General features: G+C 32.9%; 1 protein-coding gene across 3 annotated transcripts in view; it reads left to right on the plus strand.

The window, feature by feature from the left end:
• Positions 1-24,242, plus strand: part of LOC118190953 (ATP-binding cassette sub-family C member 4-like) — a 123,943-nt gene that overhangs the window by 46,924 nt on the left and 52,777 nt on the right. For all 3 annotated transcript variants that reach the window (XM_085812827.1, XM_085812826.1, XM_085812828.1), the window contains 9 exons: positions 1,665-1,883; positions 1,980-2,069; positions 5,680-5,843; positions 8,876-9,001; positions 10,572-10,824; positions 13,901-14,017; positions 19,558-19,644; positions 22,844-23,035; positions 24,034-24,128. In XM_085812827.1, the coding sequence (XP_085668953.1) occupies positions 1,665-1,883; positions 1,980-2,069; positions 5,680-5,843; positions 8,876-9,001; positions 10,572-10,824; positions 13,901-14,017; positions 19,558-19,644; positions 22,844-23,035; positions 24,034-24,128 (1,343 nt within the window). The remainder of the gene's footprint in view (positions 1-1,664; positions 1,884-1,979; positions 2,070-5,679; positions 5,844-8,875; positions 9,002-10,571; positions 10,825-13,900; positions 14,018-19,557; positions 19,645-22,843; positions 23,036-24,033; positions 24,129-24,242) is intronic.

The raw sequence follows: 24,242 nt of genomic DNA on the forward strand, positions 1-24,242 counted from the left end.
TTTTTGTTATATTAAGTATTAATTTGTTTTGAGGAAAATAACATTACACCGCGGCTTTGGAAATAACATGCAAGAATAGATCTTAATGTTCACAGCTGCTGAAATTTAGACTTAAACTCGGGAGAGCTTTTCATTAATGGGCTGTTGATCAAGACAGGTAGAATTTTTCATTATATATATACAGCATGCCACCCAGACATTGAGTTCTGCCAGTCGAGGAATAAATAAAGGAAATCGAAGCTGTTGAACTGCTTTTCTGCATAATTTACTCATTTATATTTCCGATATTTTAACGATTTTAAATTAGTATCCGTTACAAAAGAGTTTTAATTCTTCTCAACTTTCGTTATACATAGAACTGAATATATAACTCGGGGACTTATTATGATGAAGCTACACTATCAGGTAAAATTTAGAAATGGAAACTTTTAATGTTATAAATAATTTTTGTTTGTTTATTTCGCATTAAAAAGATTTTATTAGCCCAGAAGGACTGTTAATTTCAAAACGGCATTTTGCGTCGATTCTGTTTTCAAACTGTTGCCACCAAATATTATCTCTCTGTATTATATTTAAAGAAACTAAATAATGGAGAATCTGCATGAATGCATGAAAGTTTCTTGCATTGTGAAAACACAACGGTACCTAGAGCCATCAAATTTTGAATAACGTAGTCCCCCAACCGAACAGGGGCACTCGGAAGCCCGAATTTTGAATTTCGAATTTGTTTTATTATCTATTTCATATTTTGTAAAACATTAAAGAATTTTTGACTAACGAACTCAACGATTTCAAAACGAGCAATGCAACACTACGGAAAATAAAACACTTTTATCTCCAGCGCTAGAGACTGTGTATCGAAAATTATGCTCTTTTTAAATATTTTGTGATATTGCTGTTGAATTGAATTTTATGTGGTTTACGTGTAAAGAATGTGGTACTTAATAAATAAAGGTAACGCACAAAACGTTAAAAAAAAAAAAAAAAAAAAAAAAACGCCTTTTTGCACGTAATATAAAATCTGAAATCTTTCAGTTTTTTAGTCCAAAGGGGGCTTTGTCCCTGAAGGACTATTGTTTTCGTTTTGCGGTGAAAACTTTAAAAGGCTGTATCACTTTTCAAATCGTTGCCATCAAATGCTATCGCCCTGTATTATGTTCGAAGAAATTAAGTAATGAAGAATCTGCATGAATGTATGTATGTTTCTCGCATTGTTATAAAACAACGGTACCTAGAGCCATACAATTTTGAATGACGTAATCCTACTGCGAATATGGGAATCTGAAAGCCCAAATTTAAAATTTGGAATTTGTTTTATTATCGATTTCATATTTTGTAAAACTTTAACGAATTTTTGATTAACAAACTCAACGATTTAAAAGCGAGCAGTGGCGACACTCTACGAAAAAAAAAAAAAAAAACCTTTTTATCTCCTAGACTGTGTATCGGAAATTCTAAAGATATGCTCATTTTAAAATTATTCTGCGATATTGCTGTTGAACTGAATTATATGGTTTAAGTGCGAAGAACATGATACTTAATAAATAAAGGTAACACACGAAACGTTAAAAAAACACCCTTTGGACGTAATTTCAAATCTGAAACCTTTTAGATTTTTTTTAATTTATTTATTTATTTATTTATATTTTTTGTTTCATTTACAGGAATGCTTCATACACGTCATGCAGCCAATCCTATTAGGATATCTAATTGAACATTTTGCGAGAATGAAGGTTGTGACGAAGCAAGACCTGTATTTCTATACTGCTTGTGTTTGTCTTTTAGCTGCAATGTTCGTATTCACGCATCATCGATATTTCTTTGGTGCACAGCGTATTGGTATGAGATTGCGAATAGCATGCTGCTCTCTAGTATACAGAAAGGTATGCATGGATTCTGCAGGTATTGGTTAACAATTATATATTATACTTTTCAAAATTAAATTTCTACTACACAGTAAAATATTTTTTATTTAACAGGCTCTGAAGCTTAGCCAGGCAGCGCTGAGTAGGACAACGGTTGGACAAATGGTGAACTTATTGTCAAATGATGTTAACAGATTTGATCAGGTAGAGTATTATGAATGAACGGAAATATGATGGAAAGCCTATACTAGAGCATTCAAATATGGTTGGGATCATTTTTTACGTGATGATAACTACGGCATAATATATAAGCTTTTAGATATTCTGATGCCGTATATTCTGGAATATTCACATGTTACTTACACTGCAGAGGGAGCCCAATGTTGTCAGTCCTGTAATTAGGAGCCTGAGTCAGTAGAAAGTACCACGGTCCATTGGGAAAAAAACCTATTATCTTTAAGTTTTTGGTAAAGAAAGGGATCTCACGCTCGCATATTTTGAACAGGCTTTGCAGACAGTGCAGAGTACTGTGCCTGATACAAATATGTGGATTGTGAACGTACTACCACATTCTCATTGTAGTTCAAATTTAATCTGTAGATCTCCTATGTGTCACCACATTCGTTCGGAAATGAAAACGAATCCAAGCAAGCACTTTTGAGGAAGAAACGGCGGTTGTCTTTTGTGGTCCGGTGCCTGCTATGTGTTCAAACTGACCCTCTTTCCAATAATTTCTGGAATGTTGAGAAAGATATTAACGTATATTTTGTAATGGAGAGAAAATACTTTGAATAGTAACATGCTTTGTTTGAAAGTGTATAGGTACTTCACCTTTTTCAATCAATTCATTTTTCCAGGCCATATTTGGATGCTCTAGTACAAATATCTTTTCTTTGTGTTTAAGTAGTTTCAGATGCCTAACCAAGTTTAAAATTAGGCAAATATAAACTTTAGTTCTGAGTCAATTTAAGGAAAGCTTCAAAGAAATTCGATGTGATTTCAAAGGAATTTGATACGGGGACGCTTTTTGAACGAAAAAGGTAATCAAAAAATAAGGTAGCAATAAATGGTAATAATAAAGGTGCTACTTTGGTAGACGGTTGCACGGATTTTTGGCGATTTACGTTGGCGCAATTGTTGGCGCGATTTTTACAATCGTCAGCCATCTTGAAAAACGCTGTTTTTACGCATAGTAACTTATTCGAAACTTAAAAAAAAAAAATAAATATCGGAGTAAATAATAAATAATTTTAAATAAAAAAAAATAGTAATGGATTAATTTTTTGTTGAAAATGTCGTTTTTTAAGATGGCAGGCAAGTGTAAATAAATACATTTACTATGAGTATAAAATACTAAAGTAAGGCTATTATTACTTTCATGTAGCAAAAAAGAGAATAAAAACACCGCTATAAAAACATTGTGCCAACGTCTAATTAGATTAAAATATTACTGAAATTGAATATCGAATTAAAAACCATCCTACCAACATTTAAAAGAATTAGAATATTATTACATTCAAATACTTTAAAATATGTTATATAAAATATAATTAACATTAAAACATATGTGACAATAATTATCTCAGCAATTTTTGAAAAAAGTATATTAATTTTTTTAACAAAAATTGAAGTATACATTTATAAAATAAAATAAAAATATGTACTTACATTTTTTTTGAGTAATTTAACCTCTTGTTTATTGATAAGTACCACAAAAAAAAATCGAAATCATAATTGAATCGGCTCTTTTAACCATCTTCATCTGTTATCCACATATCTCGCACTTCATTGAAGAAGCAATTAGCGAGGTTTCCTCCAAAAATTTTAAATAAATTTCCTCTGACGCTATTAACAATTTATAAATAAATCTTTGATTAGGAAAGACAGGTTGGCCAAAATAAGGTCTCAAAGGGCATTTTTTTTATTCCGATACCAATAATTCTTGGTAATTACCAATAACAACATTCATCTTCGAAACAGAGATATCCATTCCATTTGAAATCTGACGAATTCGAAGAGATGAATAATAAAATTTTAAAATGGCGCTTTAATACACAAATATTCAGTAACCAATCAGGGAGCTGATTACATCACGCATAGAATTAAAATTATTTAAATAATCATTCATAATAAAATCATTTTTAAAACAAATGCAAAATTAAATTGTATTTTAATATTTAACAGCCATAAATAATGTTTAAAACATTAGATTAAATTTATAGATATTAATAAAACCAATTACTTTTTAAGTAAGGTGACGTCATTGATTACATCATCCACAACATAAAATTACAAAATTTTTATTTCAAATAAAAATGTAAAATTAAATTGATTTTTTAATATTTAGAAGCAATAAATAATATTTAAAACACGGAAGTTATGCATAATAAAACGCATTATTTTTTTAATAAAATGACAACAAAGTATCGGTTACCATAAATAACTTATCCAGCAATGGGTTTACCATAAGTTGTATTACTCGCCAAAAGAAAAATCGCCAAAATCCGTGAAACCGTCTACCAAAGTAGCACCATAATAAAAGAAAGTATTAAAATGTAAAGTAGCAGTAAATGGTAGTAATAAAAGAAAGCACATGAAAAATAAGGTAGCAGTAAATGGTAGTATTAATAGAAAGCCTATAAAAAATAAAGTAGCAGTAAATGGTAGTAATAAAAGAAAGCACATAAAAAATAAGGTAGCAGTAAATGGTGGGAATAAAGGAAAGCACAATAAAAAATAAAATAGCAGTAAATGGTAGCAATAAAAGAATATAAAAAATAAAGTAGCAAGTAAATGATAGTAAAAACAAAAACATGTATAATTGCCCAATTATAGGAAAGTACCCATCAACAGCATACAAAAGCATTGTAGCCATTGACAAAATGCAGGAACGAAAAGAGTAAAAGATGTGAAATAATGCTTTTTAAACACGTTGAGATAATTATTAATGGAATTCAAAGTATTGGCTAAAACTGGCTAATTATACCTTATTGCAAGTAACTTTACAAATTGTTTAAAGATGAATGATTTGTTTATATAGTAAGTAAGTGTAGTTTCTTTAATGTGTGAATTGATTAAACTTTACATTGTAAGAGGTTTTTTTTTTTTTTTTTTTTTTTTTTTTTTTTGTTGTTGTTGTTAAATTTGTATTAATGTAAATTTTGAATGAACCCCTGGTCATTCGAGAGGCAGTCTGTAGAACTGTATTGCACCAAATGGCGCTGTGTTGCGCTTGAATTCCTTGGACTAGTGCAGAAACTTGATGACTGACAGAGATGTAACACGAACGCGAAACACTAACTAAAGTTTACATGTGTTTCTCTTTGTTTGTAAATGTATAATGGAATATTAGATAATTATTAATGGAATTCAAAGTATTGACTAAAACTGGCTAATTTCGATGAATTTGAGAGCATTCAGAGAAAATCCGTGCACTACCCGAAGATAGTTTTGGTATCATTTTAATGAAATTAAATTAAAGGAAGGGTTAAGAAACTAACAATTTATTAACCATGGAAAAAATTTTATTTTCTGTTTTTCTGCCCCAATTTAGTGCTTTTTGTTTTGTATAAGTGGTCGCAATATAAAAACCAATTATGATTATACTCAGTTTGTATCATTTAACAATAGTTAGTTGCTTAAACTTGTAAAACGTAATATTAATTGCCGTGTCGTTTACGATGCTGAAAGAAAATGCACAGCAGAGCTTTTTTTTAATATCAAATTTGCAACGAAATGATATTTACAAATATAATTATATATTTCCCTGTTTCTTTTATAATATGCTAACATGCAATAATATTCATATTTTCAGTCTGTCGTATATCTTCCTTACCTGGTGGCAGGACCCATCCAAACTGCGATAATCATTGGTGTACTCTGGTACCACATCGGCTATGCTAGTCTAGCTGGAATATCTGTCCTTCTATTATACATTCCATTTCAAGGCTTGATGGGAAAACTATTTTCCAAACTCAGGTAATTAGTATTAATAAGAATTATTTATATCCAAAATGTAACTGATGTGGCCGTATCGTTTTATTTTATACGACTTTCAGCTATCCGAGGATCCACGTTATTTCTAACAGTCTGGGCGTATTGTATAAGAATTTTAAGAATATCTGAAATTTTGCTCATATAGATTTCTTTTTAAAAATACAAGGGAAAGCATTTTGAATACTTCAGACTGCAGTCTAGTTCCTGGAAGAAGACTGCTATTAAAATTTCAAAAAATGTCCCAAAAGTATAAAGAGCATAAAATATCTGATCTTACTCTGCAGATTTCGAGCTAACACTTGAAACAATTTTAAAATAAGCAGTCATGACATGGCCTACTAATTTAGAATTAGTCCATAAACATTAAAGAGATAATATCTCGTATTAAAAGTGAGTTTGGTACGCTTCTGCTGTCGGGACAGAATTCAGGAACGTATAAATGTATGAACGTGTTATGTGCCTATGTGCATATATACACGTATATATATACACGCACATATATACCTACGTACATATATACACGCACATATATACCTACGTACATATATACACGCACATATATACCTACGTACATATATACACGCATACATGAATACATATACAGTAAGACCCCGCTTAACGCTGTTTCGTTTAGCGCTGTTTCGGTTTAGCGCTCTTTTATTTCAACCCGGGGATTCCACGAAATCGCTCGCAGCATACGGGGATTCCCCGAAATATTATGCAGCGATAGGTTTCAAATACATATCCGAAAGAGTGTACTTGTATTTCTTTTTTGGTGCGGTATTGTACAGACATATTTTGAAGGGGTAAATGTGGAAGATGTCGAAGAAATAATTCAACAAGCAGCGGCTAGTCTTTCTAATGATGAGCTCAAGGAATTAACTGAACAAGAAGAAAACAAAAATGTTGACAGCAGTGATTCAGAAGACAGCAAAAAGAACTTTCGATGGCGTTTGTAAAAAGGAGTTTGTCTACCATAACTGAAATAATGGATCAATTCATTGAAAATGATCCGAATTTTGACAGGAGCTCAAAAGTAAGGCGTGGTATTAGAGATGCTCTATCCGTTTATGAAGAACTTTTAAGAGAACAACGCAAAAGAAAAAGGCAAACAACATTAGATGCTTTTGTCACAAAAAGGCAGAACACTGAAAACGCGGAAGGCTAACTAAATATGACTGAGAATTTTATTTATTTATTTTTTTTAAGAATATTCGTTTTGTTATTTATATTTTGTTTTTATTTTTGCAAGAAATAATAATGTGGTATTAATTTGGGCTTTAAGAAATAAATGTTTGGTTTTATTTTTATTAAAAAAACATACTTTTTAAATTTAATACTTAACCAATTTCCTAGCCATCTTCCCCTAACCCCAATATTTACATGTAAAGATAGCCTCGTTTAGCGCTGTTTCGCATTACGCTCTACTTTGATGGAACGTAAGCCCCGCGTTAAGCGGGGTCTTACTGTATACAAATATACGTACGTGTATACATACATACATTACTGAACCTGGTCGCAGTAGTAGAATATTACCGTGAGCTTTTTAGAATGCCAAAGTGGTTTAGTAAACATTTGTTGTGATTTCATCGTAATTTAACATCATATGGATACTTCTATGCTTATTTACTAAAAATAACACAGCGTTATTGGAAACAAAGGTGTGAGTTTACGTCAGTAAAACAAACGTGTATGAGGCTTGTAATAAACAATTTCGCCCAACCGAAAATACTCTTTTTTCTCTTTTTCTTTTATATATCTTTTTCTCTTCTTTCCTTCTTTATTTTCTTAATCTTTTTCATTTCCATACCTACTTTTTTTTTCTTCCTTTGTATTGTTGCTGTTTTTGTTACCAGGATAAGAAATACCCTTCCCCCCCGCACACAAAAAATAAACAAGGTGTTTAAAAATATTTGTAGGTGAAATTCAGGGACAATAGATAAGAATTGCCTTACTATACAGTTTAAAACAGGGTTTTATCTTACTTATTTATTGCAAGCCATGTTTCTCTGTAGCACGTAAACACTTAGAACACTGTTTCTAAATTTTGTTTCCTGCGCGCCTCCTGTTTTTCACCATGTTTCACCATAATTTCATTCCTGTCTTAAAAATGTTTTATTCAAATAATCCATTTCAAATAATATATAAATATTTAAATGAAGATATATAATTTTTGTATACGGATAGCATCTTTATTTAGTGTAGTATTTATACGTTTATTAATATGTTTACTAACTGAAACAACGAAACATTTTTATTGGTTTCGCTTCATTTACTCTTCAACTCTTTCTGTTCATGTGGTTTCAATTGCGAAGCTGATCTTTACCAACAGAAGCTCTGAGATTATCAATTTTAAATTAAATATTTCCTCACGAAAATTGTGAAATTATGTGCCCCGGCTAATAACCCTTTTTTTAAGAGGATAGGTTAGGTAAAAAATATTCATTATTTCTCGTAGCATAATCCGTTCTTCGATCTTTCATTTCCATGTAAACATCGCTGAAAACAAGATGTGCCTTAGAAATGGTATCATAGAATAACACACTTTTCCTAATTATAATTATTCTGAAAAAATAAAAATTCTGTAAATTAATTAATTAACTAGAACTACTGTTTTATTAATAAATTAAAGTTGGTCATTAAAAATATTTCTTGATGTATTTAAGTGTTTTATTTCATTAATGTCACTTTTATTAATTTTACTTTTGTAATGGGATTTAAATTAAAGTTACGTTTTAAAGAACTGAAAAAATACGGTATATTTTTTGTTAACTTTCCAAATAACAGCGGTAGATGTTTTTTAATTACTAGCTGAATTTTTGTAATATCCATTTTGTGTAATTGATTTTTGTACATGTTGCAGCCCTGAATCAATTAGAATCCATCAATTAATCTCTAACAATTAACATCAATAAAATAGTACCCCATGTTGTGCAAATTAATGAATTATGTGAAATTAAAATTATTGGTAAATAATTGATTCGCATCAGTTTCAGTATTTTTTTTCTTTTCAGACTGAAGACAGCAGTGCTCACCGATGAAAGGATTCGATTAATGAACGAGATCATCAGTGGAATGCGAGTTATTAAGATGTACGGTTGGGAAATACCCTTCGCCAGTTTAGTAGACTTAAGTCGCAGGTAATTAACTCATTGGAATCGAAGATTTTACTTTTCATATGTTCTTTAGCGGATTACAAATCAGTAATTATCTTCGTATTTCCATTACTTTCGTAACGTTGGTTTATGTTCCTGTATTTTTCTTATTTATTGCTATTAGACTCTTCTTCATGCAATACATGGTTTAATCTATAAGATGTAAAGTTTGAATATTATATTTTTATTTTACATATAGCATCATGCATTCCTATAAAAATATTACCATAACACTTTGTAACGATATCGTTCCTCTTTTTCTTAGCACGTACATGTTAGCAGCAATGCAGAAAGACAATATATAAAATGCCAAAAATTGGATTCAAAGTATGAAATATGTTTCACATTTTGGTTAAGCATTCTATGGAATACCACTGCACATTCCATTGCACGTTCTTCCGAGCCATTTGGTCTTTCGCAATGCATGTGTTTTTCCATGTTTTTGATTTATTATTTGCTCTATGGTCTAGTAGTACCACACCAATCTCTTGGATCAGTTTCACGTATATCCATTTAATAACTGTGTTTTGCCTTTGTTGCTTATATTTTTAACAGGAGTGTATAATTGTTGCATAATTTAAAGAAGATTTACGTGTTTTGCGAAAAAAATATTTAAGTTTCCCATTAATCTTGAAACATGAATATCAATAAAAACTTATATTGTTGTTTCTGCTGTTCTTACATGCTTTGTTTTTATTTTAAAAAGTGTGTAGTACTTTGCAAATGCTAAGTTATTTGTGAACGTGAAGAATTTTAAGAACTGATAAGCGAATAATCGCTTGAGTTCGTGTGACAAGAAACAACAAGATGGAAGGGTAAATAACCCTTTATTATTCAGATAAGATTTAACAGAACTCCGTCTTGGAGTGTACAGTAAAAGCCGACACTTGGGCTTGAACTTAAGAGACTAAAAATTAAACTAAAACTAATCTAAACTAAAAGAGATATAGCCGAAGCTGTCAAGATTCTAAGCGAGTTGACCCTTAACGCTAATTGACTGCGAAGCTATCAATGGCCTGAGTACGGCCGAGCGTAATAACAGCTTTGAGAGAGAGTAGTCAAAAAGGCGGACGCGCCGCTAATCAGAAACTCTGATTCTCTCTAACTCAGCAAGTCGAACTACGCGGTTAAATACCACTCTTCCTCATTATATATTCAGACGTGATTCCACAACTACGTTCTGGCCGGAAATAGTAACTTGAAGTTAAGAATTTGACAGGAAAGAAGTTTAACTCAAAATTTAACTGTTAATAAAATTAACATAATCCTTGCAAGTGTGTATAATATTTAAAAAAAAATATTTTTCTTAGATACTAAAGCTAGATGTGAATTTTGTCAAGCGATATAAAAAACTGATGTTAGCATAGGAAGGTTTTAGAACTAGAAGTAGAAATAAGATCTTTTAAATTACATTTAAGCTCTTTTATCGTGGGTTATTCTGTCGCAGGCTGTTTTGTTGCAGCTATTTTGACGGGTCACGGACTTAAATATATTACATAAAATATTAATAAGCGTTAATTAACTGTTGTAAGATTAACATCTTTCATATTTTTAGGAAGGAAGTGAAAAAAATCCGCCGCACTGCTATCTTGAGAGGTGTGAACTTGGCTATGTTTTTCATATCATCCAAAGTGATCTTGCTGATATCATTCGTGGTCTTCGTTCTAGGAGTTAAAGGTGATCTAACCCCTGAAAAAGTCTTCGTCTGCATGTCCCTCTTCAATAACCTCCGTGTAGCCATGACGTTGTTTTTTCCATATGCCATCGCTCAAGGTGCCGAATCTATAATCTCCCTAAAGCGAATACAGGTAAGGGAATTTGTTCTTTAAATGTCTTTATCTTGATTAATTACTTATTGTTCTCCTCATGGCTTACAGCCTTATTGAGGGAAGAAACATAAAAAATAGTCTTTTGGTTGGCCTTACTAAATTAAGTATCCCTTAATGCACTTCTGGCTATTAAAATTGCAATACAAAGCAAGGAGATGATCGACTGAAAATTTACATAACATAACTGGCAGAACATGATAGGGCATGACCATGATTAGCAATGCAATGCAAATGCAACTAATATACGCTTGTAACACTGCATAAAATCAGTGTATCCCACCTCCGAGAAAAAAGGATTGGTTTTCCATGGAAGAATCATTTCTCCGCCTTGTTTGTTTGACTCCAGATGAAATATTGAAAAAACGTAAAAAGACAAAATATGGCACGTATAGCAAGCAGCATGCTCCGAATTCAGTTGTGGGAGAATAGCAGCGTACCATGGATTATCATAACGCCAAATTGTTCCTGACGTTGGCCCAAACAAAACGTCTATTTTACTGATAAGAAGGCTATGGGTCCAGAAAATATAGCCAGAGGTATGCAGGTTCACAAGTACAACACATGGGCGAATGGCTTGTATGGACCGTTCAGATACGTCACTCACCCCATTACAGGGAATAAGATGTGTGGCGCGGCAAGATACATGCAAGTATAATGGTGAAACGTCTACGTATATACTATGCACTCAGGAGGATGAGTTCAGGAGGAAACTGGGATATTACGGGATGTCCTGAGGATGTAGCAAGTAGGACTTTAAATCCTAAAAACATCCCATACGCTGTCGATGGGACATAGATAGGATGTTCTTAGGATATAATGGGATGTGTTTAGGAGGTTAGTGGGATATCCCGGGATGTCCTGAGGATGTAGTAAGTAGGATTTCATATTCTAATAAGATCCCGTACGCTGTCGATGGAACTTAGTTAGGATGTCCTGAGGATATACTGGGATGTGACATTAAGCACTCGGGAGGAGGTGTTTAGGAGGATCGAGGGATATTCCGAGATGTCCTGAGAATGTGCGCATATCTCGCGAGCAACATCCTCAGGATATCCCAAAATTGTTTTTGTGCTATGTGAGTATAGACTAGGGTTTCTTAAACTTTTTTCAGTCGCGACCCCCAAGACCCCATAATATTTACAAACATTTTGTGGGAATCCCATAAATATTGCGCAAATCTGACAAACGCGTGAGTGAAACTGTCAATCTTTTCACTTGTACTGTAATAAAACTATTGCAGTTTTAGGTCATAAACTTTAATTTCTAATTTTTAGACATAGAACAATGTGAAAATTTTAAATAAGTAACAGACGAAATGACAGCGTCACGTGCAAAGCAAGGAAAGTGAAAGTTTATATTATAAAAAGAATGCGTCGAAACGTTTTCGTTTCCTTTTTTGTCTGTATTATCTTATCTATTTTCAGATACATTGTGTAAAAATATTTGGTAACTGTAAAATTATTATAATAATATAAAGAAATATCAAAACTGCTACAATTTTTTGGCGACCCCCTGCTGCAGGTCCCGCGACCCACAGTTTAAGAAACCCTGCTATATACGATGTTTACCTATGTGGTAAAACGTCATTTTGAGGATCATGGGTTGCTTGTACGATAGCCATTGTTTTATAGGCGCATGAATGATTTAACATCATCTTCTTAGACAAATCTCGCTTCTGCCCACAATCGACGTCAATCACTATAGACGTCTATTGTAGGCAGAAGCGTGTGGTGCCGCCGTGGAAACCACTCGTCATCATACCGTCCTATAGTCTGATACTTTAAAATAGGCACTTTCCGATTTTCCGCCGATCGTAACACGTGTTGTCATCTCCTCACAGCACTTCTTATCTCCACCTCATTTGAGACTGTAGTTCAAGTCAGACTTAATTCATGCGCTTTTCACAAAGCAAAAAAGTGAATACCCAATTCAAAAGTAGGAAATGTATGGTGTTAAAATTTCTAAGTGCAAAAAGAGCAACATTAGTAATCGGAAAGGGAGATACCGCCAATCATTACTTCTGCGTGGACAGAAGACTCCAAACGATGTGTACAATGTGGCGTTAGCCCACATACTCTCGAAACGTGTATGTCTGTAAATTGGAAAAAAAAAAAAAAAAAAAAAAAAAGACTCGTTTGGGCGTAATATAAAATCTGAAATCTTTCAGATATTTAAAAAAGAACACTTTTTTTTTACTTATTTATTCGTTTTCTTTATCATCATTTAATACTTTTTAACTGTTAAAATTTGAAGCCCCATAAAATAAAATGTTGTTATACATATAGTTTTTTTCTTCTTTGAATAAATATAAATATATTTATTAAAAAGTGAAAATTTATTCGAAATTTGCCTGAAAGGGAAACAAATACATAATTTAGGCTTGATATTAAACAATGAAACATTCAATATAAAATACATAAACGTGTATAAATATTTGAAATATAGCTAATTTTATTCTTATAAATCCGTGATTAATAATTTACGGTGGGCAATATATATAATATTATATAATATATATATTATATAAGATATGATGAGTTTTTTCCCTTTTTATCGTGAATTTAAATTACCTATTTAATTCACAGTTGCATGTGTTATACAAACAGAAAGTGCGTAATTCTTTTGATGAAGCTCTTTTAGACCTCCAGAATAGTTCTGAAAACTATTATTTCTTGCATGTTATCATTTTAAATCTTTGAAATAATTTAAAATACTTCTTAAATAAAGTACTTCTTCATACTTGCCTGGCAGATTAAAAAGAAAATTTGGTATAGTTTGACTGATTAGAAGAACATAAACAACTTAAATGAGAAAATATTTGAAAGCAGGACACCATAGAAAGAGAGTGTTTTGAAAGTAAACGTGCAAAAAAATAGTTTTCTGTTATTTCACGTGCGTAAATATTAATATCGACCTTGATCAAAACATATAAATAATAACGCCTTTGATATTTAAAAAATTTACTTGATATGTAGGAAAAAATACTTGAATAAAGTTTCATTTCATTTTTAATAAAAAAGGGTTTAAATTCTAATACCTTTATATCCATGCTTAGAAATTTCTGCTTTTGGAAGAACAGCAAGAAACAGCACTACTGGATGTGTCCAATTTGCGCCCTAAACTCAATCAATGTGGAATATGGATGCAGAAAGTCGTTGCTTCATGGAACAAAGTAAGATTTATTTTTCCTTGCTGGTTACTGTTAATTTTAAATTGAGCAGAAATTTTAATGAAGTCCAAGACTTAATCAAAACTTTTCAGCATAAATGGTGTCAGTATCGAAAATGTTTGAAAAACTAAGTTAGTTGTTCTTAATTTACGCATAGTGCTTGTTGTAGCCTTAGAAATCAATGTGTTTCACACTGTAAAATATTCTTTTGATATTCCTCCAACTGATTACTGACATTTCTTGAAATTGAAACTGAAACTTCTTATCTATAGAATAAAGCATTGAAGACTGAGTTGATATCATCAGGCAGTCCAGATACAGCGAATGAATGAGTGAAAGACGATCTTAGAGTTATACAACGAAAAATATGTCCAGTGTCTGAAGAAATACATCGAAATGGCAGCAAGTCTATTTAAAAGTGCTTGAAATCTATACTTTAAAAAAGAAATGAGTAAACTAATTGTCTAAATCATGCGTTTCCAAACTTCTAAACATTGCGACTCACTTCATCCGAAACAGAATCTATAGCGAAAGTATAGTGCAACTTGGAAATTGTTTATTTCATCCAAAAATTCGTTGCCAAAATTATATTAATTAGAAAAATAATTTTAAGTATTTAGAATTATGACATATTTGTTATTTGAAATAAAAGGAATTTCTTTTGATTGCCGAGCTAGGCTACAGCAACGTAAAATATAAAAAATTCTGCCAGATTTTTAGAGGAAGTTGTGATGTAATTCCACTAAATATTATTATCGAGTATCATTAATTGCTAATAACAGCACTTCCTGATTTCAGTACAATTTAAAAGACCTCTGGGTTCTTTACCGTGTTAAGGGATAAGGAATCGGCACAATAAAAAAAAAGAAAAAAATTACTCTGAAATTTTTCTAAAACATTCCACCTTTAATTTTTGTGTGTTAAATTCGGTTCTGAATAATAAACGAGGCCATTTTTGCTGAAAGGGTTTTTCATATCATTCTTTGCAATCCTTGTCCAATAGTAATCATGCACTCTTCTGTTTACAGTCGGTTGTGAGAAGGAGTAATCATGGAAATTAAATAATTCGCTTTTATTATATTGTAGAGATATTAGTTTATTTCGAAGCAGGAGACACGAAAAACGAGCAAAGCCCTCGCCGGGACTCGAACTTCGGACCTTTCGATAAGTGCCGAGTTCGCTGACCATTAAACCACGAAGGCATGCTAAGAAGGCGGGAGAAATTCCTTACATACTTCCCCTTTTATATGTGTGTTAATCCGTAAATCTGAAATATTCTGTTTAAGCTTTTCACTCTTGAAAACAAAACAGTCAGATAATTTAGAGAATCATGTTATTTTTCCTATCGGAGAAGGCGCCATCATAACAGCTCCCAGCTCTTTGATGTTGTAAAAAGAATACAATAAAAAATATATTGTATAATTTTTTTTATAATTCGCCTAAATTTTGTCTAAAGTAATAGATAAGATTAGGAGCAAGCAAAGTTTTATATATGTATAAAGATCACGTGGAGTAAGCTGCAACAGACTGACGATGGTTCTCTGCGTTGTAACCTGTGGAGATTTTACTGCGTAGTTAAAGAAAGATGACACTCAAAAGTCTTCGGTAGAACACAGGAAAAGGCCAAAAGCCATCCTCAGAAACGTATTATAGAGGTATTTCCTCTTTTGACTAACTTTTAATTACCTAAACCTTCTAAAAAGGAAAAGTCACTATTTATTCCTTAATCAATTTATACTATTATTACATACAATTATACTATTATTGCATATTAATATATTAAAATGTATGGCTTAGCATTAATAATTTGAAAAACTTAAACTTTTAATCCTTCCTGTTCATTAATTAAACTTATAGCAGGCTTAATTTAACTTTCTGATCTGTCCCTTCATTCATTCGCCCATCCCTCTAAATTAGTACGGAACTTACAAGAACATAGCCCCTCCCCCTAGCACACTGCGGATCTCACCTTACCCAAAAGGACTCCTCTTCTTTGCCAATATCAGATTTGCAATTACTATTTTCTATGAACTTGTAAAACGCTATTTTCAACGTTCGAAAAGAGATACAATTTCTATACTGGGATAGGGCTACGCTCAGGAGCCCACTACAACTGAACATTAGTTCATCGAGGACAGACTTGTAGACAGACGTGGCCGCATTGAATATCATTTTAATTGCTGGAGACGAACTAACTACCAAAAACATATCTTTCACCACACATACTCATAGGTGCAATACGCATCCCACAGTTTTATATATAGTATCCCATTTTAAACAATGGCATAGTTAGCACCACGACAAAGCAAATGGAGTGTAGTAGCATCTTGACTGCAGAAGAGGGAAAGCTAAAAAATGCTTCGTTATCCAATACGGAGGTTCACCAAGAGGAGGTTTTTGTTTAGGTTAGAATGTTTTCAGTTCTCGAAATTGTGAGTTTAAGTTCCGAATGAGTTACGTCATCGGCGTTACGCAAGCAATGCAAGATGGATTGATCTAGAAATGAAGCTGTCCAGAAAAGTTCGGATTTTTAGAATACAGAGGGGCATTTACGGGATTACCATTGGTTTAAATTATAATTTTGATTTAAATGTTTTTTATCTTACACATATACTATATTCTAATTTCTCGTTTTAATTCGGCTACTTTCTCTTCCTGTCCTAAAACTATTGATTGCTTATAATATATGAATCTGAAGTATGTCATCTCAAAACTAACTCACTTATTGCCATCTTACGTACCGCGCATTGCGGATATATTTTGTTAAATCACGTATAAAAATTTCAGTAGAGGACCGACTCTACATGTATCGCCTTCTGACTGTGCACTTATTTTCCCGATTTCCTTTTTCTCTGATAGCACGTATCATTTTAACGTTTCTAACATTAGATTAACACTGGATAGTACCTTACATTCTGATCCCTAATTTCTAGTGTTAACAAAGAACAAAACATAAATTAAACAAAGAAATGTATAACTTTGTAAAATAAAGCACAAATTAGACAAAATGCCGGGAACATTTGTTTAGTGAATTTTATATACATAAAGCACTTATTCTGGGTATTTAACAACTCACGGAATAAAAAACCTTAAATGTTTACGAAATTTGCTTTTTTTTTTTTTTTTTAGAATATTTAAAATACACATTTACAAAAGAATATTATCGAAAGCCTGTATATTCGCCAAAATAGAATATGTACTGAAAAATTATTGATGTGTGATGACATTGAGGCAATAACTTTAGTAGTGGCTCAAACATTCAAATTATTTTTAAAATTATTATTATTATTTATTTATTTATCTTTAAATTTTTCTCATAAGTGTTAAATTATTTTTTTGCATTTGAATCATTTTTACACTACTTTGCATTAGAATTCCCTTTTCTAAAATGTGCGGTTCAAAGTAATCGCATTTCAAAGTCGGGGGCTAGACGACTGAATTAGCATGGGCTTTGTTAGACTCCTAGAATACGACCAGTTGCTTGTCAATGCCAATAAACGTTTCGATAACGAACGATCTCTCTCTCTCTCTCTTTTTTTTTTTTATTTTTATTTTATTTTATTTATTTATATATTTTTTTTTATTTGTGTGTGTGTGTGTGCGTGTGTGGAAGAGCTTTTTAGTGCAGAAATCTGTATGCTAGTATAAAAAGGTAGCAAGACAAATGGCTCACAGCCACCATGAATCGCAGGGCCTTTCCACTTCTTTTCAAATGTGGCTATAGAATTAAGCAGCAGCTCCTATGCACTGGCACAATACTTCTGTGGTCCATTCCCAGCATATTTGCACCGCTTCTGGCGTACTGTCACAAAACTTTATGTATGCGGTAGCGAAGGAACAGCGAACCACTACCGATTTGACTTCTTATAAACATCAAGATACCACTACCTTAACAAAAACAGCTTCCACAATCTGATCAGCTTCGAGCGTTAAGACTAGTAGTAACAGTCCGCATAAAATAAAATTGGCTGAGTCAATAACATACTGTGCCACTGTGCACTCAGCCATGTCAAGCTATATGCAGCCTTCCCCAAACAAGCCCATAAATTTAAAATTACCCACAGTAATAACAGTGCAGGGGCATGTCACTCCTCATTCTATGTTTAACGCTGTTAACTATATTCAACATTCTGCAGAGTTCCGTATACGTATTTATTTTCAGTTTCATTATTTGTTTATCATCTGCCCATATGTTTAGATGATATTTCTTTCTACGTAAGTTAACTCACTAGCTGTAACTTTGTTCAAACAACGTTGTCACAATTTTGTCTCTTCCTGATTTCTCAAGTGGTGCGTGTGCTCAAGTCTTCTGTAAATCAAAGTGTCCTGTCATCATTAACTAAATTTCAAGCTATTACGTTCATTTCAACAGAACTCATTTCACTATCATAGCCGCAGTATCTTCCGACGAGTTGGCTCATGAGCTAAACTCCATGAACCCAAATCGAGCGGTGACCAGTTTGATGTACAAAACCAGCATTTAATTAAATGATAATTTTGATCTAAACTAAGGGAATTGAATACTCTCCAGAAATTGACTGATTGTAAGTTTCAAATAAAAAAGCGTAATATATTTTTATTTAATTAAATACTAGTTATATATATTATTGTTGCATTTATGGTATAACCTTCTCTTGATATGTTCACGAAAATTTTCACAGCAGCTTATTAGTTCAAATCCCAAGCCGCGATAATTTGTTCCCAAGCCCGTGAATTTTGTTCTTTTATTTCCACAATTAAACTATTGCCGTATTTGCTATTCAAGTAAATGGAATAATATGTGTGATATGTTGATAGATTTAAATTAAACTGTTTTTTTATTATAAGGTAAAATATTCATTTTTGTAAGCTAATTAAAGAATCTTAAAAGTATATACTATTTTATCATTTTGTGTTAATTAAATAAACAAAAATTTAAAACACGATAATAAATTAACAGCAAGTATAAATTTGCATGACTTCAAAAGAAGAAAGATGATTCCAGATAATTAGAAACCGGGTGATTGGAACTAACTGCAACTATGCAATCTGCTTAAAAAGACATTTTTTAAATGATTTTGTAAACAGACAAAATTGTTGTTACATTTATATCTGTTACGCATTTTTAGGAAAAGAAAATCTACTGTCTACTCTTTAGTTCGCCAAATTTTGCTCAGTATTAAAAAAAACTCTGCATTTTGTTGACATTCCTTAAATATAATTACAACTTTTGAAGACATTATTTTGAAGTAAGCTATCGAAATCAAAGCAGTATCGCGAGAGATACGAAGTGAAGGAGAAACACCTGAATTAATAAAATGAGTATTCAATAACAAAGTTAAAAACTTCAATATATTGGGTATTTAAAACTTCATTTTATTTAACTGAGTTTGTGTTTTCTAAACATTTTGAGCAATATGTTTCCCATTTTGATAAATGCTTTGCCCGACGTACTAAAATTGATAACTGTTTGAAGTTCTGCTTTTAAATTGCCCTACAAACTTTTTCTACCAAGTCTGGTTACTTCGTGTTACTGAAGAATATAACTTCATGTTAATTTTCAGGACGGTGAATCAACACTGAAAAATGTGACTCTGTCCGTAAAACCTGGTGAACTCCTGGCTGTCGTCGGACCTGTTGGCTGTGGAAAAGTGAGTCACCAAATGAAACATCTCTTTTAAAAGATTATATATTGAAAATTCTTGTGAGATCTCTTTATATGATTAATTTAAAAAAATGTATGCATAGTGTTACGAATTTTGCATATGTGTAAATAAGTTTATTGATTTATTTCTTATATAATGTAACATGACAGGCATCAGAATGCTAAGCATCGCCGGAAGAATAAGGGTACAGAAATAAGTCCATTTAATATTGAGGCAAATGGCTTGTCGAGTTTAGCGCCTAGGTAGTGATAGTTTTAGGGACAGGTTTTTGCCACCAGATTTTCCAAGAAATTGCAAAAAGTCGCCAGGCTTGGCTAATATTTGATAAAGTTTCGATCTAACTCTTGTGTAACTGTAACTGGCCCGATACCTATGTAATTGTAAATGTGTCAGTCGCTATCTAACCGTATATACCTTCCAAAATTTTCGCAAAATTTATGGTACCTGAAATTTCTTGGCGTACAAGGAAAACTATATAAGGCCGGAGAAAGCATCGGTTTTCAGTTTAGCTCGGAGTATTGAGAGATCATCACCGTACGAGCTTACACATTTGAGGCTGTTTGCACTGCCTTGTGTGCCATTATTGGTAAAGATGAGAAGTTCTGTGCCTGCAAGATAATTGCAGAAGGTCTTGTATAGATTAGCTGGACACCCTTAGTGCTTGCTTGATAGCAGTCCACCACAGAGAGTCTTTAAGACTTCCTTTAGATCTTGGGAGATGACAGCTGAGTGCTGTTTCTTCTGTCAGTTGTTTTGAATTGCCGCTTAGAGTTCTGCTAGTGCATGGGTAGTGGATTTCCCTGCTCTGAATCCTATGTAATCTGAATTTCTATGTGGTCTTTTAGTCTACTGACGAGCAACCTCTCATAAAACTTCCCTAATGCAGAAAGTAAACAGATCGGCCGTAAAGAGGAGGAGACTGTCGGTTCTTTATTTTTCTTAGCAAAAAAGACAACTTGTCTAAATTTAAAAGCTTTTGGAAAGTGATGAAACGCTAGAAGTTTGTTAAAGTATACCCAAAAGAATGCTGTGTGAGAGAGAAATGTTATCTTGGTAATATTGTAGTCAAGACCGTCCGGTTCTGGAGCTCTTTCTTAGGAAGACAGTGGAAGGTGGCTTTTAATTCCTTATTAGTTAAGAGCACGTTGTCTGATATTGTTGGTTTTGAAGAGTCGTGTTGAATTCGAGATTGGGAATCTGTGTCGCTGAAAGCATCGTCTGTAGGAAAGATATCATCTATGATAGTGATGAAGATAGAAGATGTAGCACTTTCTGTGGCTGAGGAGATGAGCTGAATGCAAATTTGAGAAGGGGTGAAGACTTTGCTATCTTCTGCAGACTTCCGTAGGGTTCAGAGCTGGTTGTACAGCATTGCTGCCAGCTTCTGCATTTAGCAGACAGAATAATCCTCTTATACATTGCTCTTGGTTGTTGGAATTGCATTAGTCTTGGTTTTTTCTCCTCTGGTGGGCTGTTACGGATTTTCCGGCGAAGTACGCGGAAGCGTTGTCGCATTGTGCGTAACTTCTTCGTCCACCAATTAAGCTACGTAATAGGTTTTGTGCTCCTAGTCGGAAGAATTTCCTTGCAAGTAGTTTGGATGTCTCGTAGCAGCTGATCTGTGTATGTGTCCAAACATAATTATGGGTATAATCATGCAGCTCATTTAGTTTCGAGGCCAGTAGCAAATGAAGCTTACATTTTACTGCAGCTATTTTAGTTTTTCGCAATTTATAACGCCTGATGATGGAAATTTCCACAGAGCTGTTGATGGTAAAGGTCAATGTCGATGATGTCGATGGATACTTGCGGTCAGACGCACTCATGTCATCTTGTACTGTCCAGTTGTGTATGAGATTGGCGTCTGCCGGGGTGGAAAGGGTTAAATCTGGCCAATCTATCCTGTGGCAACTATCAAAAGTGGGAGGCGAGTTGGCTTGATTCAGGAGACAGAGGTTTTTGGAGATGTAATCTTCTAAGTCATTAGCCATTAGCGGGATATCTCCAAGATATGTTGTGGGCATTGAAGTCTCCACTTATAATTTTGAGCCCTGGTTGTGCTACGGTAGGATGTCTATGTCGGAGGCTATGTTGGAAATGCCTTCTGTAGGCGATAAGTAGATGGAGAAGAGAACGAGGTAGAGTTCCTTGCAATATGACAATCAATACAAGAGCCATTGTTACCATCATCCGAAAAGATCTGGCTCAGCGAATGGAAGGTAAACGAATCTGGACGCCACCTAAGACGCCGACACCGGTTATACAAACAACATTTGTGGAAAGATAAACGTTACATCACATCTGTAAATGCCGCCGTTGCATGTTCGGATTAGTCATTTACCTGAATGTTAAATGGACTTACCCCTGTAACCTTATTGCTATGAATTTTGTACATATGTTACCGTTAAAGACCGAAATTGGAGAATGTCGACTTTCACCGGAGAATGTCAACATTCACCAAATACGTCGGTGAAAGATTGAACATTGCACTACATTCTTGTACACTCGGACCCTCACCGGTGTATATGGACTATCACAGATATGCTCTGGTGTAGGTCGAAAAGAGAGGAGTATATGTATACGCTGCCATTTGCAAAAGGAAGTGTTCCACAAATAAATGCAGTTGTAAAAGCAAGGGCCTCTTGTGCAATTCAAAGTATCATAATAGTTTAAGTTGTTGCCATAAAAAAGATTTGAATCATTTAATTATGTTCTTAAGTTCTTATTTGTCTCAAGTACATTTTTCGCGACTGAATTACGAAGAAGAAAATATAATATTCTTATATGTTCAACATTCACCATTACTACATGTCGACATTTACCTGTGTAAGTCAGAAATAAGAATATTTGTGAAATATACCCCAAGCGACATACCCCAAGCGACTATGTGAATGTTGGCATTCACCGGTGAAAGTCGACATTCTCCAGATTTCGGTGTTTCACCGTAACATATATATAAATAATTTAATGAAATTATATGTGAAGTTGTAGTATCTTTTGTATTATATTACATGAAATGCTTGAAAAATCAAACCTTTGCTAGAAAAATAAGATTACAGGGGCATGTCTGTTTAATACTGAGATAAAATGCTATCTCGCTAAATTGGCGGTATTGACGTTTTTCAAAATATATCAGTGGCTTTCAGTATTTTTTGCTAATTGACATTTTACATGTTTATTTCAGACTTCTTTATTGATGTCTATATTGGGAGAACTCCCTATTGTTTCCGGAGAAGTTAAAGTTCGGGGAAAGGTGGCATACGCATCTCAAGAACCGTGGGTATTCGGAGGTAGCGTCAAACAAAACGTGATCTTCGGCAGCACTTTTGATGAGAACAGATACAAAACTGTTCTGACTGTCTGCGCCTTAGATAAGGTACGTGTCACTTCGTTTCCTATTCCCATCTTCATTCCAGTTAGAAGTAATTAATTTAAGTTTCTTAGAACCCATTTCATCCTATCAGTCGAAAGAATAAATGATCATTTGTGAACAGCTGACTCATTTGGGCTCAAAACCGTGCTTAGAATTAAATGCGTCTCGTCTTTTTTCGCCACTTCATTTTTATTCTTTTACTTTTTTCGGGCGGGGGAGGTTCCCAAGAGTTCGCATGTTCCATTCTTTTATTTGCTTGTTTATTTATTTTTATTTTTATAAACGTAATTTTTTTTATATATGAAGGAGAAAGGAGTCATGATAAATTTTAGATTTGTAATTTTGATAAATGCACATTTCATTCCAAATCTGAATGGAAGTTTATTGATGATTTTATGAACCTATCTTTGTTTATGCGGTTATTAAAATTCTGCGTGCACGTAGTAATTAACACATTGCTGATCATTGCTAGTCTATTAATAATTATTTTAACTTCAGTTGGTAAATTACATTTTCTCTATTTTCCTTAATCTGAAAAGTCTATTAGTTTTAATCAATGAATTTAATTCCAAATCATCCTTCAAAAACAAAAATAAAATTTTGTCCCATTATTTTTTAACTTTTTTATTTACTTTATTTGTTTGTTTATTTATTTATTCCCCCACCTATAGATTCGATTTTATTTTTCTCCTTATTGTTCTTCGTGCGATTTTTATTTCCTCGATTTTACTGAAAAGATGATACCACGATTAAAGATGAAAAGATGGTGATTATTCCGTATTCAGAGTTGTGAAACTGATCGAATCAGCTCAAAATTTCGCTTTTCTCAGCTTTTCTTCCATTTAAAACTATGACCCGGGTAGTATTCTTTAGGAAGTCGTAGAGCATTCCTAGGATACGATTTCCAATGTAAAATTGAGAGTTGCCTAGTTTTGTAAATATTTAATGATATTTGATTAGTATTAATAAAATGTGAATATTTATGTTACTTTAATTTGTAGGATATCGAACAATTTCCGTACGGAGATCAGACTGCGGTTGGTGAGAGAGGAGTCAGTTTAAGTGGTGGGCAGAAAGCTCGAGTTAATCTTGCGAGGTGAAACTTAAAATAATTTTATTTATTTATTTAAATAATTTTATCATTAAATAATAATTAAATAATTTTATCATTTTATTTATTTAAATAATTTTATAGTTTTATTTATTATTT

The sequence above is a fragment of the Stegodyphus dumicola genome, chromosome 3, assembly GCF_044657685.1.
Source record: "Stegodyphus dumicola isolate Sdum_Otavi_A_Nest chromosome 3, ASM4465768v1".
Taxonomy (NCBI): Eukaryota; Metazoa; Arthropoda; class Arachnida; order Araneae; family Eresidae; genus Stegodyphus; species Stegodyphus dumicola.